At 50.1% G+C, this 15,583-nt stretch overlaps 1 protein-coding gene across 2 annotated transcripts in view; it reads right to left on the bottom strand.

Moving 5' to 3' along the window:
* LGR6 (leucine rich repeat containing G protein-coupled receptor 6) overlaps positions 1 to 15,583 on the bottom strand; it is a 145,307-nt gene that overhangs the window by 32,918 nt on the left and 96,806 nt on the right. For both annotated transcript variants that reach the window (XM_023942356.2, XM_023942357.2), the window contains one exon: positions 7,375 to 7,446. In XM_023942356.2, coding sequence (XP_023798124.2) covers positions 7,375 to 7,446 — 72 coding nt within the window. The remainder of the gene's footprint in view (positions 1 to 7,374; positions 7,447 to 15,583) is intronic.

Below are 15,583 nucleotides of genomic sequence, written 5' to 3'. Positions count from 1 at the left end.
CTGGGGATGTCTACCTGCTCCCCAAGGTGCACAAATGGCTGGTGATCAGCCCCTGGAGCTCTGCTGCTGGCAGGAGGGAGTGTGGGATGGAGGCAGAGCTTTCGTGCATCAGCACATCCATGGTGAAAATGTGCCCCCAGCTGCCTCTGCTGTCTCCTTTGCACAGGCATCACTTCACACTCACACTCCTCAGGTGGAAGAGGCACAGATGGCTGCTCCAGGAAAGGCTCTGGGAACAGGGAAAAGCTTTGGGCAAAAGGAAGCCCAAAGAACCAGAGGGACTGAGGACCTCTGATGGGTCACAGCATGTCTGCAGACTCAGATGTTGGAGCTTGGAGATCCCCAGTGCTGTTCATTGCAAGATCAGTGGCTCCAAGGCTGCAGGGGGAACCAGACTGCCAGGTGCAAAAGGGGGTGTGAGGATCTGGTGAGCAGAGGGAGAATAGGCAGAGTCCTGAGATGGAGAAAAGCCTTACAGTGGAGCCATGGAAAAGTGCAGTGCCTCCAGAGCTACCTTCTCACCTGAACTGCCTTCACTTTCTGTCTTTTTTTTTTCTTTATAAATGTGCAAAATATCATATGTGACTGGGCTTGTGTTCTGCCAAAGCTCAGCCTGGTTACAAGGTACTGAGTGGTCAGAGCTGGGCTGCATCAGGGAGGGCACACTGCTGCCTTAGGGGGAGAAGCTGCAGCAAACTGGGAGCACGGCCCAAGGAGACACCTAGCCAGTGCCAGGTGTGTTTGCCAGTTCAGTTTTACAGGTGACTTTTTTTGTTTGGAAAAGTCACTTTCCACTTACACAATGACCACAGCAGCCAGTGAACTTCATAGCTCTGTTCTTGGACCAGGCACTCATGCAACCAGGGCTCTCAGCTGTGGCACTCCTTCCAAAAAGCCACATGTCCCATTCCTTTCTCTGTCCCCTCAATCTGGGTAGCTGAACCTCTCCTGAAGTCCCTTCCATCCTCTGGCACAGAGCCCTGGTGAGCTGCCTGGGGACCCATGCTGACACTGCAGGGCTGGAGCATCAGGATGCTGAGGAAGCACCAGAGCAGCTCAGTGTAGCAAACAAGGGTGTCCTTGAGGGCTCAAATCCATCAGCTGCTTTGGGAATTGCACAGATTTGGGATTAACATCAAAAGACTGCACAAAAGGCTTCAAATTAAACACACTGATGGAGTGAAATCCACTTGAGGAGCAAGGTAGCATGTGGCAGACAGTTTTCTGGGAGAACAGCAAAGCCTGCCTGGCCTTTAAAGTGTTAACCAACACTTGTATGAGCTGTACTGGAGATATTTCCCATTTCCTTCTTCCTGCCTTCATTGCCCAAGGTGCACTTTATATTAATTTTCTTACTTTTTTTTTTCCTCCCATAGAAAATCCAACTCTCCAGAGGAGTTGGTAGGTTCCAGCTCTGCTCTGCATTTACAGACTCGACTAATTACCCGGGTAATGGGATGGCTGCTGTGGTAAGGGCATTTCCTGTGAGGCAAGGTTAGGCAGATAAAATGCCTGGAGCCAGAGGGTTTTGGATTCAGCCGTTCTGGGAGACGTTTCTAATTTATTAGTGCTATTTTTTAAAAAGAAATTAAAAGGTTTTTAAATGAATGGAGATTTGCTCTTTCCAAGTGATTTATCTCCTTTGTCTGATGGGCGGAGGAGCTGGCAGAGATGTGGATGGGGAGGGAGAATCCAGGGAGATAGGAAACAGTGGGGTCATCTCAGGAGGAGGGATGGGCTGCATGGCCTCTCTGAACACGTCTGTGTCAGAGACAGGCTGGAGATTTCCCAAAGGAGCAGCACTTCTGGGGCAGATTGTTGCTATTTTGGCTGCAGCCTGGAGGCCTCCAGCATTCTGAGCCGGTCCTGGGGAGCAGCCATTCATTTCCCAGCCCCACCTTGGCCCCACTGGGGGTTGGGAAGGCAGGACACTGCCAGGACACGCTTCTGCTCCCTGCCAGCACCAGGGTCTGTCTGTGTCAGGCAGGAGGAGCCCTGGCCCCAGCCCTTGGTTCTTGCTCCATGGGACTCGGCTGTGTCCATCACAGGGCCCACTGGCATGGCCACAGCTCTTACTTTTGCATTTTCCCTTTGCCTCAGCAGCTCCAGACAGAGCTCTGAGCAGGTGTTGGGGAATATGAGGTGGTTTTTGTGGTGGGGGACCCTGCACATCCCTTGCCAGCCCACCTGAGAGCACGGACTGTGGGAGCCACTGCTGCTGCCCACCTGCCTTGTGCCAGGACTCAGCAGGCTTCCTGCTTGTGTGTTTGAGAGTCAGCCCCCAGGGCCACCACACCTCTCCCTGCTTGGACAAAACAGTCTGGTGGGAGGAAAAAAATGCTTTCCCCTTTTCTTCAGAGCAGAGATCCCATCCCAGGGGCATTTTCAATGAGCCATTTCCACAGCTGCTCTGGTGGAAGATTTGGGAAGATCCATGGGGAGCCTCTGTCCCCTTTCAGCTGCACTCTGCACTTGCTCTCTGGGGTCTGCTCTGCTCTGCCAGGGGACACCGAGGGCTGAGCCTGCCTAACAGCAGGGAAGCTGGGGATGCTAAATGATGGTCTGTGTGTGCTAGTGTTTGGAGATAGAATTTGGGGCCAGCTCTGAGATTCAGCTGCCATAATTACACACTCTCCCCACAGCTATCTCTGAGGCACACACACACTCAAACACCCATGGCTGCACAGGTTTAGGTCAGCCTCCCCTTCCATCTCTGCACACAGCAGTGACCTGGTCATGTTGGGGGGCTTCACTCATTCCCCTTCAGCTGTGATCCATAAAATATTCATATTTCAGGTACACAGAGGGATAAATTCAGTGTTATCACAATCTACCTAAGGAGGCTGAAGTTGAACACTACAAGGTATGAGGCAATTGTTCATCAGCCTTTAGACTGTGTTCAGACTGATAGTGAAGCTCAGGGACCTTAGGACGCTGCTCAGCTTTCCGGGTGAAGGTGGTAAGGAGGAAACCTGGGCATGAGAGCAGCCTCCCTGTGGAAATTGATGTCACAGGGACCCCCTCATGAGAAATCCTTTCCCCATAGAGCAGTGGGGAACCTGGCCCCTGTGTCAGCACCATGCAGGCCTTTGGATGGCAGTTTTCCCTTGCTGTTCCTCTGAAACCACAGCCACGCTCTCCCCAGCCCTCTGCCCCCAGCCCAGAGCACAAGAATCAGCCTCTCATTGCAGTGATGCTCCTGGCTGCAGCTGAACTGCTCCTTCCATCAGCTTTTCCATGAGCACCCCTACCCACCAGGCTTATGATACACACCAAGTCTCATCACAGAATCATGGGGAGCTTAGGGTTGGAAGGGACCTTAAAGACCACCTAATTTCAAGCCCCTGCCATGGGCAGGGACACCTCCCACTAGAAGGTGCCTAAACCCCTTGCCCCTCTTGCTGCTTTGTTAAAGACTGAGAAATTAAGATAATCAGGAAATGTAGAAGTCAAGATCTTTCCATCCAAATGTCAGAAGCAGGTCACTCTGCCAGATGTTTTCCAGCAGGTGTTAAACATCCCAAAGGACCATACAGCACAGGGCAGGAGTGCCAAGGCAAGTCTGGAACAGGGAAGCACAAACAGCAGTGTGTCTGCAGTCTCAGCTCCTGGCATGTCTTGCACCTACTGCTTGCAAAAGATGGTGCTTCCCTTGACTCTTCTTCATTTCACCTCCCCATTCCTCACCCTCTCAGGATACCCTCACCCTGCTGTGCCCAGGCCATTTGCTGTGGTCCAAAATTCACCTTGGCCACAGGCCCTCTGCTCTGCCATGCCAATGGGTGATGGATGTCCTTCCTTTGGTATTTATGGTCTCCATGCTCAGCAGGGCAGTCCTGGCTCCTCTCTGCATTTCCTATGGACATCCCCTGACCTTACACCTTATGTAGAGGATCAAGGCCATTCTCCAAAGGGGCTACAGGAGGAATGTGTCACAGCTGGATATTTACACTCTTATTTACTCCATGTCTTTGGGAAAGGGCTACAAAATGCCAAGCTTCTCCCATTCTGGCCATCTAATCTCTGGTTTCATGGCTCAGCTTGGAGCTTCTTCCCACAGCCCTGCTGTTCTGTGTCATCTCTGACGGGAACTGGAGAGGGAACCTCACTGGCTTACAAGGCTGTTTCGAAACCCCTTTGGGAATCTGGCCCAGGCTGCTCTGACTTGCTTCCAGCCTACCTGCCAGCCTTCCTTCCCAGGAAGAGAAGGCTGGGGGGGCTGCTGGGGGGCAGCCAGTTCTTGCCCTGACAGAGAAAATTTTCTTGGAGCTGCTTTCTCTGGTTTCATGCTGGTGTTTGACTTGTTGAGACCTGGTGGGTGCTGCACATTTGCCTGTCCCCCCATCAGTGTGGAGAACATGGAGCTGATCTTGCTGTGCACTTGGCAGAGCTGACTTGTGCACAGGAGTTGCAGGTCAGTGCAAGGAAAATGTGAAGTCATTCATCTGGCTTCACCTCTTTTTAGATTTGCTGCCCTCCTGAAATATCAGGGCCAAGCCCTCTCCAAGAACAGAGATGCTCCACTGGGATCTGTTTTTGCAGAAATGCTGGGACTTGGGGCAGGTGAGCAGTGTGGTTGTACTTATGCAGCTCACACATTGCTGAGACCTGCACGGGGCAGTGCCTGCTGCTTCTCTTAGGGTTTTGGCATTTAATAAAAATAGAAGTTTTCCTGTCTATCTGAACATGAAAAGAAATCTTGCCCTTAGGGAGACAGAGGTTTTTGCACCTAAAACTTCCCAGGCTCTTCTGAAAAACCTGAAACAATATTTTCCTCTGAAATTTTACAGTTCTTAACTATTGTGCCTGGTTTATAATCAGCATCTGGCCACAAATACTCATTTTAGGAACCCTGGAGAAATTTCTGTCTTCACCAACCCTTACCATCCTGCTGCCTTCCAGGAGGTAACGCCCACGGGGTAACTGAGAGCATGGTTTGGCTTCCACAAGCCAAGAAAATGTGCTAAGTGCTGTCAACAGAATGTAATCATAATTTGAGTTAAAGGGTAAATGTGGAGACTGTAATCATCTCCACATGCACAGGAGCTGAGAGGTGGTAGGTGGATGCAGGTCTAGCAGCTTGGCTGGGATGGTGCAACCAAAGGCTTGGCAGCTTTTTGCCCCAGAGCCTGCCCAGCTTTGGTCAGCAACGTGGGGGTGGCTCCACTTGAGGAACAGGCATTCCTCAAGGATCACTGAGTTGGAATGCTTGCTGGCCCAAAGGTGAGAATTGGATGCTCAGGCCAAGGGAGAAGGTCTCATTACTCTGGAGGACACTTCTTCAGAGCAATCAGATGTGGAGGAGAGTAGAAAGTCTGGAGCTGTCTGCCACAGCACCGTCCTTGCTGCAGGCAGCTGTGGGGCTGTGGGACCCTCACACCATCCACCCTGCAGAGCCTGGACACCACAAGCACACAGGCAGAGCCACCCTTGGAGCCTGGATCCTCCCAGGACTGCCTGATCAGCATCAGCAGAGACAGGACTTGCAGAGCTGTAGTGCTCCAGAGTCCCCACACTGCTGCACAGTCCTGTCCCTGTGGGCACTGGGAGCAAGAGCAGGGGACGTGGAGTTCCCCAGGTGCTGGGTGGCACCTTGGATGAGCAGCAAAAGGCAAGAAAAGTGAGAGTGGGAGCAGAGTGGAAGAGAGGGAAAATGAGCATTCAGCACAAATGGCTGGGGAAACAGAATTATCTCCCAGGGCTGTGAAACCCTTTAGCCTTTCCCACAGCAAACGAGGGGCAATCTTTTCCTCTGCAGCTCCATCCAGCCTGGGATGGGCAGCAGCATCTCTAACCACCCTGGATGCAGAGCAGGGCTGCCCAGATGCAGGCTGGAATGTTGCTGCATGTCTGCTACAGATGTAGCCCAAACAGGATTTGCTTCCATCAGGGAGTTCTCTGATTCCTCCTGCAGCTCCCTGCCTTTGTGCTGCCTGGGTGCCACAGCTCTGCCCTAACATATTTGCCTGTGACCACCAGAAATGACTGGGGAGAAAGCCAAGCTGGGACCTGTGGGTCACCAGAGGAGACTATCCCTCAGCCTCCCACCCTGGCACAGTTCAGCCTCTCCCTTCTGGGTGGTCCCAGGATCTGCCAGTCTGTGAGGAAGAGACAATGTGTGTCATGGTCCTGCCCTGAGGAGTGTGTCTGGGGACCAGGGGTTTGCCTGCTGCTGCCACTCTTGCCCGATAGCTGCTGTTGGCACCGTGCTGGGCACAGAGGGGCCCTGTCTCCTTGAGTGGCACTTGAATGCTGGGAAGCAGCATCTTCTTCTGCCATGACCTGGACCCCCTGGTTATCCTGGCAGGAAGCAAGGGCCTGACTCTGACCCCAAGACTGCATGAAGGGACATGTTTCTGCACAATTGAAGGCATCAAGTACCTCTTCCAGTCTTTCAGAGCCTCAATTTATTTGTTTGCTTGTTTATGTTTCCTCCTGGGCCAATGCACAGCACATGAGGCACAGGCCATTCATGCAGCTGTCACAGCACAGGGAATGTCCCAGGCTGTGGGATGAAACTCTCCCTGATTCAGGGTGAGCTCCCTGCTGCGAATCACAGAGTCACAGATGGTTTAGCTTGGAAGGGATCTCAAAGCCCATCTCATTCCACCCCCTGCCATGGGCAGGGACACCTTCCACTATCCAAGGTTGCTCCAAGCCCTGTCCAACCTGGCCTTGGACACTTCCAGGGATGGGGCAGCCACAGCTTCTCTGGGACCCTGTGTCAGGGCTTCATTACTCTCACAGCCAAGAATTTCTTCCTACTATCCAATCTCAATCTACCTTCCTGCAGATGTGTCCTGGAGGTGAGTTCATTTCTGCTTCCCATCCTCCCTGCACTCTTCTGATGGATTGTTTCCCAGCCTCACCAAGCACATGGTGCACAATGAAGTCAGCTGGCTATGGGTGGTGCCAGCAGACATGAAATCATCTCAGAGATACCCCACAGCTCCCAAGGACTTTACAGGACTTTACAAACTCAAGCCAGCCCCTGGCTTTGGTGGTCAGGTGTTGGGGAGGCTTTAGGACCATGCCCATGTGCTGAGGAAGGCGACACACTCCCTGAGCAGGGAATGCATCCAAGCTCTTGGGATTGCACCTGGACTAGAATGGTGTCCAGAGCCTTGGAGCCCCTTGCCATCCACACTGCCCACATGCACAACACCCCCTGTAGCAGCAGCACAGCCTGAGCACCTTGCACAGCCACAGGAGGAAAGCCCTCCCAGAAAGCATCATGCCCTGGGCATGCAGCCCTGCTGCTGCCCTCAGTGCATGGTGAGCAGTGCCATGTGTGGGGCTGACTCTGTCCTGCATGCTGTGCTGGGGGATGAACACAGCCCGTGTCTTTAGGACAGAATAAAACAGGGCACTCACAGGGTTTCCAGGCTGTGCAGCCCATCAAAGCCGTTGGCTCCCAGGCTTTGGATCCGGTTGTTGTGCAGGTGCCTGTGGACAAAACAGAGATGGTCAGTGGGGGTGTAAGCTGACCTTTTCCTTTGGTCTGAGCTGGTCCAGAACATCCTGTAAGCTGAGCACAGCCTGGGTTGGGATGCCAAGGGCACTTATGAGGTTCCCTCTCTTACCCCATGAGACACGTGTTGGGTGCAGTAGTGCTTGCAGAGAGCTACAGAGCTCCCATTCCTCTCAGGAACTCCAGGCTAATGTAGGAGTTTCCCTGACATCTCCACCTTCACAGCTGCCAGGTGGCTGTGGATGAACATGCTTAAGCAAGAAGCTTCAAGAAACACCCTAGAGATCACCTTACCCTGGGCTCAGCCCACGGTGTGGCTTCACCGGCTGTTCATGGGCACTGGGTGCTATCTAAAGACACAATCATATTTGGACTCCTCAGAGCCTTAGTAGCAGCAAGAAGATTTTGAGTGCAAAATCATCTTGTTAGTCACAGTTTATTATCTTTACATGAAAAAAAAAAAGAAAAAAAAAGAAAACACTGCCAGTTCCTGGACCAGCTCCAGTTTGATTGCAATGAGAGTTGTGTTCAGTTCAGTGCTTCAGAGTGCCTGGCTGAAGTGCTGGGGCCATGCCACAGGCTGATGCACATTCCCTGCACCATAGAAACAGTTTTTTCCTGCTCCCCTTCATCCTGCTGCTACATGCCATGAATATCTAGTGCTTACAGGCTTGGGAGCTCCCAGCCTTAATGTTGGCACTGGGGAGCCGTATGCTGGGGGCCCTGCAAAGTCACCTGGGGTAATTTTGCCTTGGAAGCTCTGTAGGTGATGAGTTTCTGGAGTTCTGGGTTCTGTGTCTCTGTGGATCCCTCAGTCCCCTGTCTCAATCTTTTGGCAAACTAAGGCCTTAATCCCTGGATTTCTTGTCTTGGTTTATGAGAAACTCTTGTTTATGTGTGTACATCTCGGTGTTTCTTCCATGTCACTTCCTTTACAGCTGTGAGGAATTAGCTAATTGTGCTTCTCCCTCTGAAATCCCACTCAAAGGCACCTCTGAGTCTGTGGAGAGAGTTCTTGTGAGCAATCTGAGAAAAGTCTGCTGAAAACCAGGAGAAGACAACCCACTGCTGCCCAGTCTGCACTTCTACCAGCCTGCACTGAACCCCCTCAGTGATGCCCACGCTCGCACTGCCACAGTCTGGGTGATAAATGCCCACCAAGGAAGGGCAGGCTGCCAGGGCAGGTTCCCCATCAGCTCAGATTCTCTTTTAACCCCAAGTCCATGTGGTGAATTGTTGTCATACCCCTCCCCTTGGGGCTCCTTCTGCCCCATTCCTATGATAGCACTAGCAGGGATGCACCAGCCTTTGTCCAATGCTGCTGCTTCCTCCCAAGAGCCTCGGGGAGGCTCCAGCCTGGCAGGTGGATCAATGATATTTTCATTATTTGCTGCTTGATCTAAATGTGTCTCAGCTTGAAAAATCTCTCACACCACCTGGAGTCAAGTGTGAGCTGTTTGGCTGAGCCCAGGCAGCTCCCACTGCCAAATATTCTAGGGTAAAACAGAGGAAGCTGGAAGTGGAGGAACAGCCAGGCTCTAGGGCAGTTTGTAGGGGCCTGCAAAACAGAAACAAGCCTGAGACGGATGTTTGTCATTGGGATGAGAACATACAAACATTTGAGAGGAAGAGGAAGGAAAAGATATCTGATAAAATGTGTTTTCTCCTTTGAGCAAATGGGAAAAAAGAAAAGGATGTTGCCTGCAAGAAAACTTGGATTGTGACTTTTAAAGGAGAAAAGAAGCCTGAGATCAAAATGAGAATCTCATGGGGGAAATTTCTCTTTGTCACAAGAAAAGAAGTTTGTGCCCAGATGGTTTCCTCCATCAAATGTTAACAGCTTCTGGTCATGCTGCCTTCTCTTCAGTTGGTGGTGCCAAGCACTTTAAGTTCCTTTGGCACTGGATACTGCATTTGGCAAAGAGAGGGTTGGGGTCTGGAGTTGCTGTGGGATCACATGAAGAGGTACCTCAAGAACCCCATGTCCCAAACCCCTGTCTGCTGTGAGGGGACAGCGCGGGGACAAGGGAATGCTGAATGCCAGGGAAGGTGTGAGCTCCCTGGAGCTTTGCCAGGCACACACAGGATGGTGTGACTGCACACCTTGTCCAAGCCTGGACATGCTGACCAGCTGACTGCTATCACTGCAGTCAGGCAAGGAGACAGCAGAGAAAAGCAATCACCTGCTGTGTTTATATTTGGCTCTAGAGTGCTTTGTTTGGAGGCAGAGTAATGAAAATCATCCGAAGGAAGTTCTTTGTTGGTGAGAAAATTATGAACGACCAAAAAAGGGAGTTATAAAAAAAATTGCTGTCCAAGCTGAACTCTAGAGTTACCCAACCACATGGCAATAATAGAAACAAGAGAGCTGGAAAGGTAAACACTTGAAAAGACATTCCTGTCTTCCATCCTGCCTTTTTTTTTCTCCCCTGGTAAACAAATTTTAACAAGTGGAATTGCAACATCTCCAGTGCTTGTCAATTTGAGCTCAGCCCACACAACGATATATTCTGCCCTGTAAATTACAGCTCAGCTGGTTCGATAGCAGCTCAAGGTTATTGATTCTGGGCTATAAACAACCCCTACGATGCAAAAACATGGGAAGTCTTTAAACCTTTGCTGCTGGAGCTAGAACTCACCAGTCTCCTTGGTAAGGGCAATGGGCTTTAGGATCTCTTTAGGGTCTCCTCCTGTGCAGGTCAGTGCCATGGAGTGAGGATGGGTTTGGGCAGTCAGCATGGAAGAAGCTGTGCCCAGGATGAGGATGGTCACTGCAGGCTGTTCTCAGCCATGCACTTCCAGCAGAAACCAGCAATTGCCACACTGAACCCTGGCAGGGTGGGACTGCCAGGATCTCCTGCAGCAGCACAAGGGCTCCCACCTGCCGTGGGACAAGTGAGCTCCTCTGCTGCCAGGGGAGCCCTTGCTGTGTCTTGCTGAAAGTAACGTAAGTGAGAGTGGCTGCAGAATCCCACACAGGCTGGGGAGAGAGGCTGCAGCCTGGCTGGTGCCTCAGGTGGTGAGAAATTAGAAACAAAGCAGAAAAAGTCAAACCCTGCAAGATTCATTCTTACCCACAATCTGAAATGTGGAACAGATTCTAGAAAGATTATTTTCCCTCCTTGCCAACAATTTCTTATCCAAAATTTGGAATAAATGTGATTTTTCCCCATCATTCATGCAACACCCTTAGTCAAATTTGTTCAGTTTTCATTTGATTTCCTTCTCCATTTAGTTTTCCAGTGAATGAAAAGGTCCTGGAGAACAGTCTGAGGGTCCAACACAGGCAGTAGCTTCAACTCTGGCAATGCCACCTCCAAGGGGACTGCACATTTGTCTTACACAGAAGGGAAGCAGGTTGAGCTGGTGCCTGAATACTGATTTAATGCAGGTGTATGGGCAAGGAAAGGGATATTATGTCAAAATCTGCATGGAACACTGGTGAAAGCAGATCTGGAAGGACAAACGTGGTGCTGATACCCACCCTGGTAACTGGACGTCAATGAACTGAAATGGGTGCAGAGAAGAGCAATAAAAATGATCCAAAGGCTGGAAAAAAAAAATTGGATGGAGACTTAGAGAACTCAATCTGTTTAGCTTATTAAATAAGATCAAGGGGATGAGTGCAGTGTAATGTATAGGATTCTTCCTGGTTAGAAACTGGGTACTAAAATGGTTCTGTGATTTAGTGGAGGAAAGAATAATAAGAACAAATGTCTGAAGTCAAAGCCAAAGAAAATTCAAATGGGAAATATGAGCATTTTTTTTAACACTAAGGATGATTAACCACTGGAACAGACTACAAAGAAAAGTGGTGGATTTGCCATTGCTTTCATTTCTAATGACTTCATTATCTCCTTCTCAAAAAGGACAAATGCAAACATTTTCCATGGATTATTTGCATTAGATGATTTGAACCAAGCTCAAATCTGACATCATATGAATTCTCCCCTGCCTAGCCACTGCCATGATGAGCTTCCATCTTTATTGTGGCAAAATTGTCCTTTTCCTCAACTTGGCCATGGATAAGTAGAGAAATCTAAGCAATAAATGGTGCAAATTCCATGGATTGTTTCCATTAGTGGAGGACCAGCATGAGACTTGTCTGGTGAAGAATAAAGCTCGATCAAAAGTGACATTCTCAGGGTGCATTGGAGCACGATTTGCTTCTTCCTCAAGTGCTGGAGAAGGAAATCTACTTTTGCCAAGGCAGCGAGCCTGGTCCTCTGAGAGAAAAGGCACTTTTGCCAATGAAAAGGCTCATGAATGGGACCCAGATGTTCCAGGCAATATTGTTCTTAGTGATAATGAATTGCACATGCCTGGCACTCCCTGCCAACACCGAGGTTCCCAACAGCTTCTCAGAGAGACACTGGTAACTCCCTTGCACAGGTGAGGGCAGGGATTCACAGGCTCATCCTGCACCAGACTGGGCTTTGTGGTGCTAGGGAGCTCCAAGTCCCAGAGAAGGAAGATCAGCTTCCCTGGAAAGCAGGGATGTGTTGATGTTTGATCCCAGGCAAGGAAGACACTGAAAAGCAGTGGTTCCTTCTGAAAGCCTCAGCCAGAGTTACACCAGAACAAGGACAAAATGGCAATGGGAACCCAGGAGCTTTGCAAACAAATTTTCTCTTCTTGTCACTAAACCATTCTGCTAGAGAGAGAGAGCTGCATGTTCTTTAAGAATAAAAACTGTAAAAAAGAGGAATTCTGCTAAAGATCCTTAATTTACTGTCTTCACACTTTCAGCTGGAAGGTCCTGCTGAGTGACCTTGACAATAAATTATCAGCTGATATTCAGGTTGTGTAAATGTCAAATGCAGCAGAGGGTAGAACCAGTCTTATATCAGCACACACACTCTCAGGCTTTTCTATATCTACAGGAAAGAGGTCTTGGTGTTTAGTAGCTATGAAAAAAGCAAACAAAATTACAGGGATAGCTAGAAGGGGGAAAATGGGCACAGAACAGCATTGTATAAATCAGAGTTAATTTTTATCTTTGCTACAGTGTGCAGATTTGGTCTCTCCATCTGAAGGCGTGAAGGAAAAAATAAGTGTGATATGAGAACTAACTTCTGATTTTACACAGACAAGTAGTAACAGGACAAGGGGAAAAGAGGGTAGTTTTGGGTTTTTTTTTTTTAAACTGAGAGAGGGTAGATTTAGATCAGATGCTGGGAAGAAATTCTTCCCTGAGAGGGTAGAGATGCCCTGGCACAGGGTGCCCAGAGAAGCTGTGGCTGCCCCATCCCTGGAAGTGTTCCAGGCCACTGGATGGGACTTGGAGCAGCCTGGGCTAGTGGAAGGTGTCCCTGCCCATGGCAGGGGTGGAACAGGATGAGCTTTGAGGTCCCTTTTCACCCAAACCACCCTGGGATTCCATGATACAAACCAAGTAATGGGGACTGGAAGAGCTGAGCTGAGGGAAGGGTACAACAGACAGTAACAAATACAGCATTGGCACAGAGGAGATGGACACAGAGCACCAGAATTAGAGATTAAGCAGAACTAACTGGTAATGTCACGAGAACAACTTTTCCCAGAGTCCATTTTTTTAACCAGGTAGGTGAGGGTCAGGTTAGAGGAGTGGAGCTTCTCTTTTGCTCCCATTAAGGGGCTAAATTGCCTCCTGGAGGTTTCCAGGAGCTAAAGCTCCCTGTGGACCCAAACAAGGAAGGATCTGGGTTTTGACCTTGTTTGCTCTAACTTAAGGGGTTCTCTGCTATGTGATGAAAGTAAAACTACTTGAAGATTTTCTCTATCCAGGTCCCTCATTACAGGGCAAACCTCTCTATTGCTTGGCCTACTTTGGAAAGTTCACTCCAGCTCTGTCCCACACACACCCCAGCATCTCTGCTGAGCTCCTCAGGTGACATCAGGAAAGAAGGGAACTGCAGCCCACTGCAGATATGCAGCAGCAAGGACACATCTGCAGCATGGGGGATTTCTTGGCAATGTAAGGTTTTACTTGAGGACCCCTCTGGTGAGTGGGACTGAAAGAGGTGCTGATTCCTGGCTTGAGACTTCTGGCTGAATTCAGCTGACAGAGGAAATGAGGGACACTACTGAGAGCTGCTGTCATGCACTTTATTGGGCTGTCAGCACAGCACCATGGGGGTTTCACATGCTGACTGCTGAGTGAAAAATCTCTTATGCTCAAGAAAGATGATGAGTTTTGTAAAACAACCTTTACTTCATTCAAACCATCATCTAAAAAGTATTCAGGATTATTTCTGTGTGCAGATACTTAGATACATTTGGTCCTGAATAGATCAGACTGGAAGGTAACCACCTATTCCCATGAACTATCCTGATCAAATATCCACCTCTCTTCTGCCATCAAAGCACAGTGCCAGCACCCCAGCACACGGAACCCTTGTTATTAAAGCTGGGAAAGGATGGTGCCAATTACAGAGATTGATGGATTTCATGATGCACACAGGGCTCTGCTCACTGAACAGCCTGCAGCCCTAGCTCAAAGCCTGCAGCAGCAATAAATGGGAGTAAGATCAGGGAATTCCTCAACAAAGGTGTAATTTATTAGCAGGCACCAAACCTTTAAAGTATTCCAGATTGAGGCTGGGACACTCTGATGTCAGCACTTGTGGCAGTGCAGGAGGGTGAAATGGTTCTGCCCAGAGCCCAAGGTGTGTGGAGGAGGAACAGCACAGCTCTGCACCTGAGAGGCTCCTGCCCTCAGCCGTGGTCAGCCGTGGTCAGCCGTGGTCAGCCATGGTCAGTCAAGGTCAGTCATGGTCAGTCATGGCCAGCTGTGGTCAGCCATGGTCAGTCACGGTCAGTCACAGTCAGCCATGGTCAGTCATGGTCAGCCATGGTCAGTCATGGTCAGCCATGGTCAGGCACGGTCAGCCATGGTCAGTCATGGTCAGCCATAGTCAGTCACAGTCAGCCATGGTCAATCATGGTCAGTCATGGTCAGCCATGGTCAGTCATGGTCAGTCACAGTCAGCCATGGTCAGTCACAGTCAGCCATGGTCAGTCATGGTCAGCCATGGTCAGTCACAGTCAGCCATGGTCAATCATGGTCAGTCATGGTCAGCCATGGTCAGTCATGGTCAGTCACAGTCAGCCATGGTCAGTCACAGTCAGCCATGGTCAGTCATGGTCAGCCATGGTCAGTCACAGTCAGCCATGGTCAATCATGGTCAGTCATGGTCAGCCATGGTCAGTCATGGTCAGTCACAGTCAGCCATGGTCAGCCATGGTCAGCCATGGTCAGTCATGGTCAGTCACAGTCAGCCATGGTCAATCATGGTCAGTCATGGTCAGCCATGGTCAGTCATGGTCAGTCACAGTCAGCCATGGTCAGCCATGGTCAGCCATGGTCAGTCATGGTCAGTCACAGTCAGCCATGGTCAATCATGGTCAATCATGGTCAGCCATGGTCAGTCATGGTCAGCTGTGGTCAGTCACAATCAGCCATGGTCAGCCGTGACCAGCCATGTCCGTGAGTGCTGACCAGGCTGTGTAGGAGGGATTCCCTTGTGCTCAACCATATCTGCCCTTGGCTTTCTTCCCCCAGGGGCTCACTTTAACCCCTGTAGCTGGGGGTTTCCAATGTTTGCAGCAGCAGCCAGATCCTCCATCCACCTGCAAACCCAGACATTTGCAGAGGAAGGTGCACATCTCATCTGCACCCTGGCCAGGGGTGTCTTCCCTCCAGCTTGGCTGTCTTCTGGGAGCATTTGCTTGTCAGCTCAGTGGGTGAGTCTGGAGCAGGGACATATTCCTGGCTGGGGCACAGGAGGGACACTGGGTGACTTTCCACTGGTGATGTGTTGACAAGGGCTTGCATGGAAGCATGGGAGAGATTTATGGGGCCAGTTCTGCCAAACACTTGTGATCCCACAAAAATGTAGCATCGTGTCCCACAGAGCCTGGCAGGATCACACATGTGTTCCCTTCCAATTGTATGTGGTGGGACATTATTCTCTCCCTTGTGACCTAATGGTCAATGACTTTTATTTCTCAAGCTTGCCCGTTTAATTAAGGAGTTGCTTCTTGCCCACAGTATGGGATGAGCCGGAATGAAAGCAGCATGCTTTGGAGGCTGAAATGAAACCCCAAATGTCAGCTCACCCGCTGAGTGAG

This window comes from Cyanistes caeruleus, chromosome 24 (genome assembly GCF_971803275.1).
Source record: "Cyanistes caeruleus chromosome 24, bCyaCae1.hap1.1, whole genome shotgun sequence".
NCBI classification, from domain to species: domain Eukaryota; kingdom Metazoa; phylum Chordata; class Aves; order Passeriformes; family Paridae; genus Cyanistes; species Cyanistes caeruleus.
Note: the sequence above shows the minus strand (reverse complement) of the source record. Positions and strands in the feature narration are given on the sequence as shown.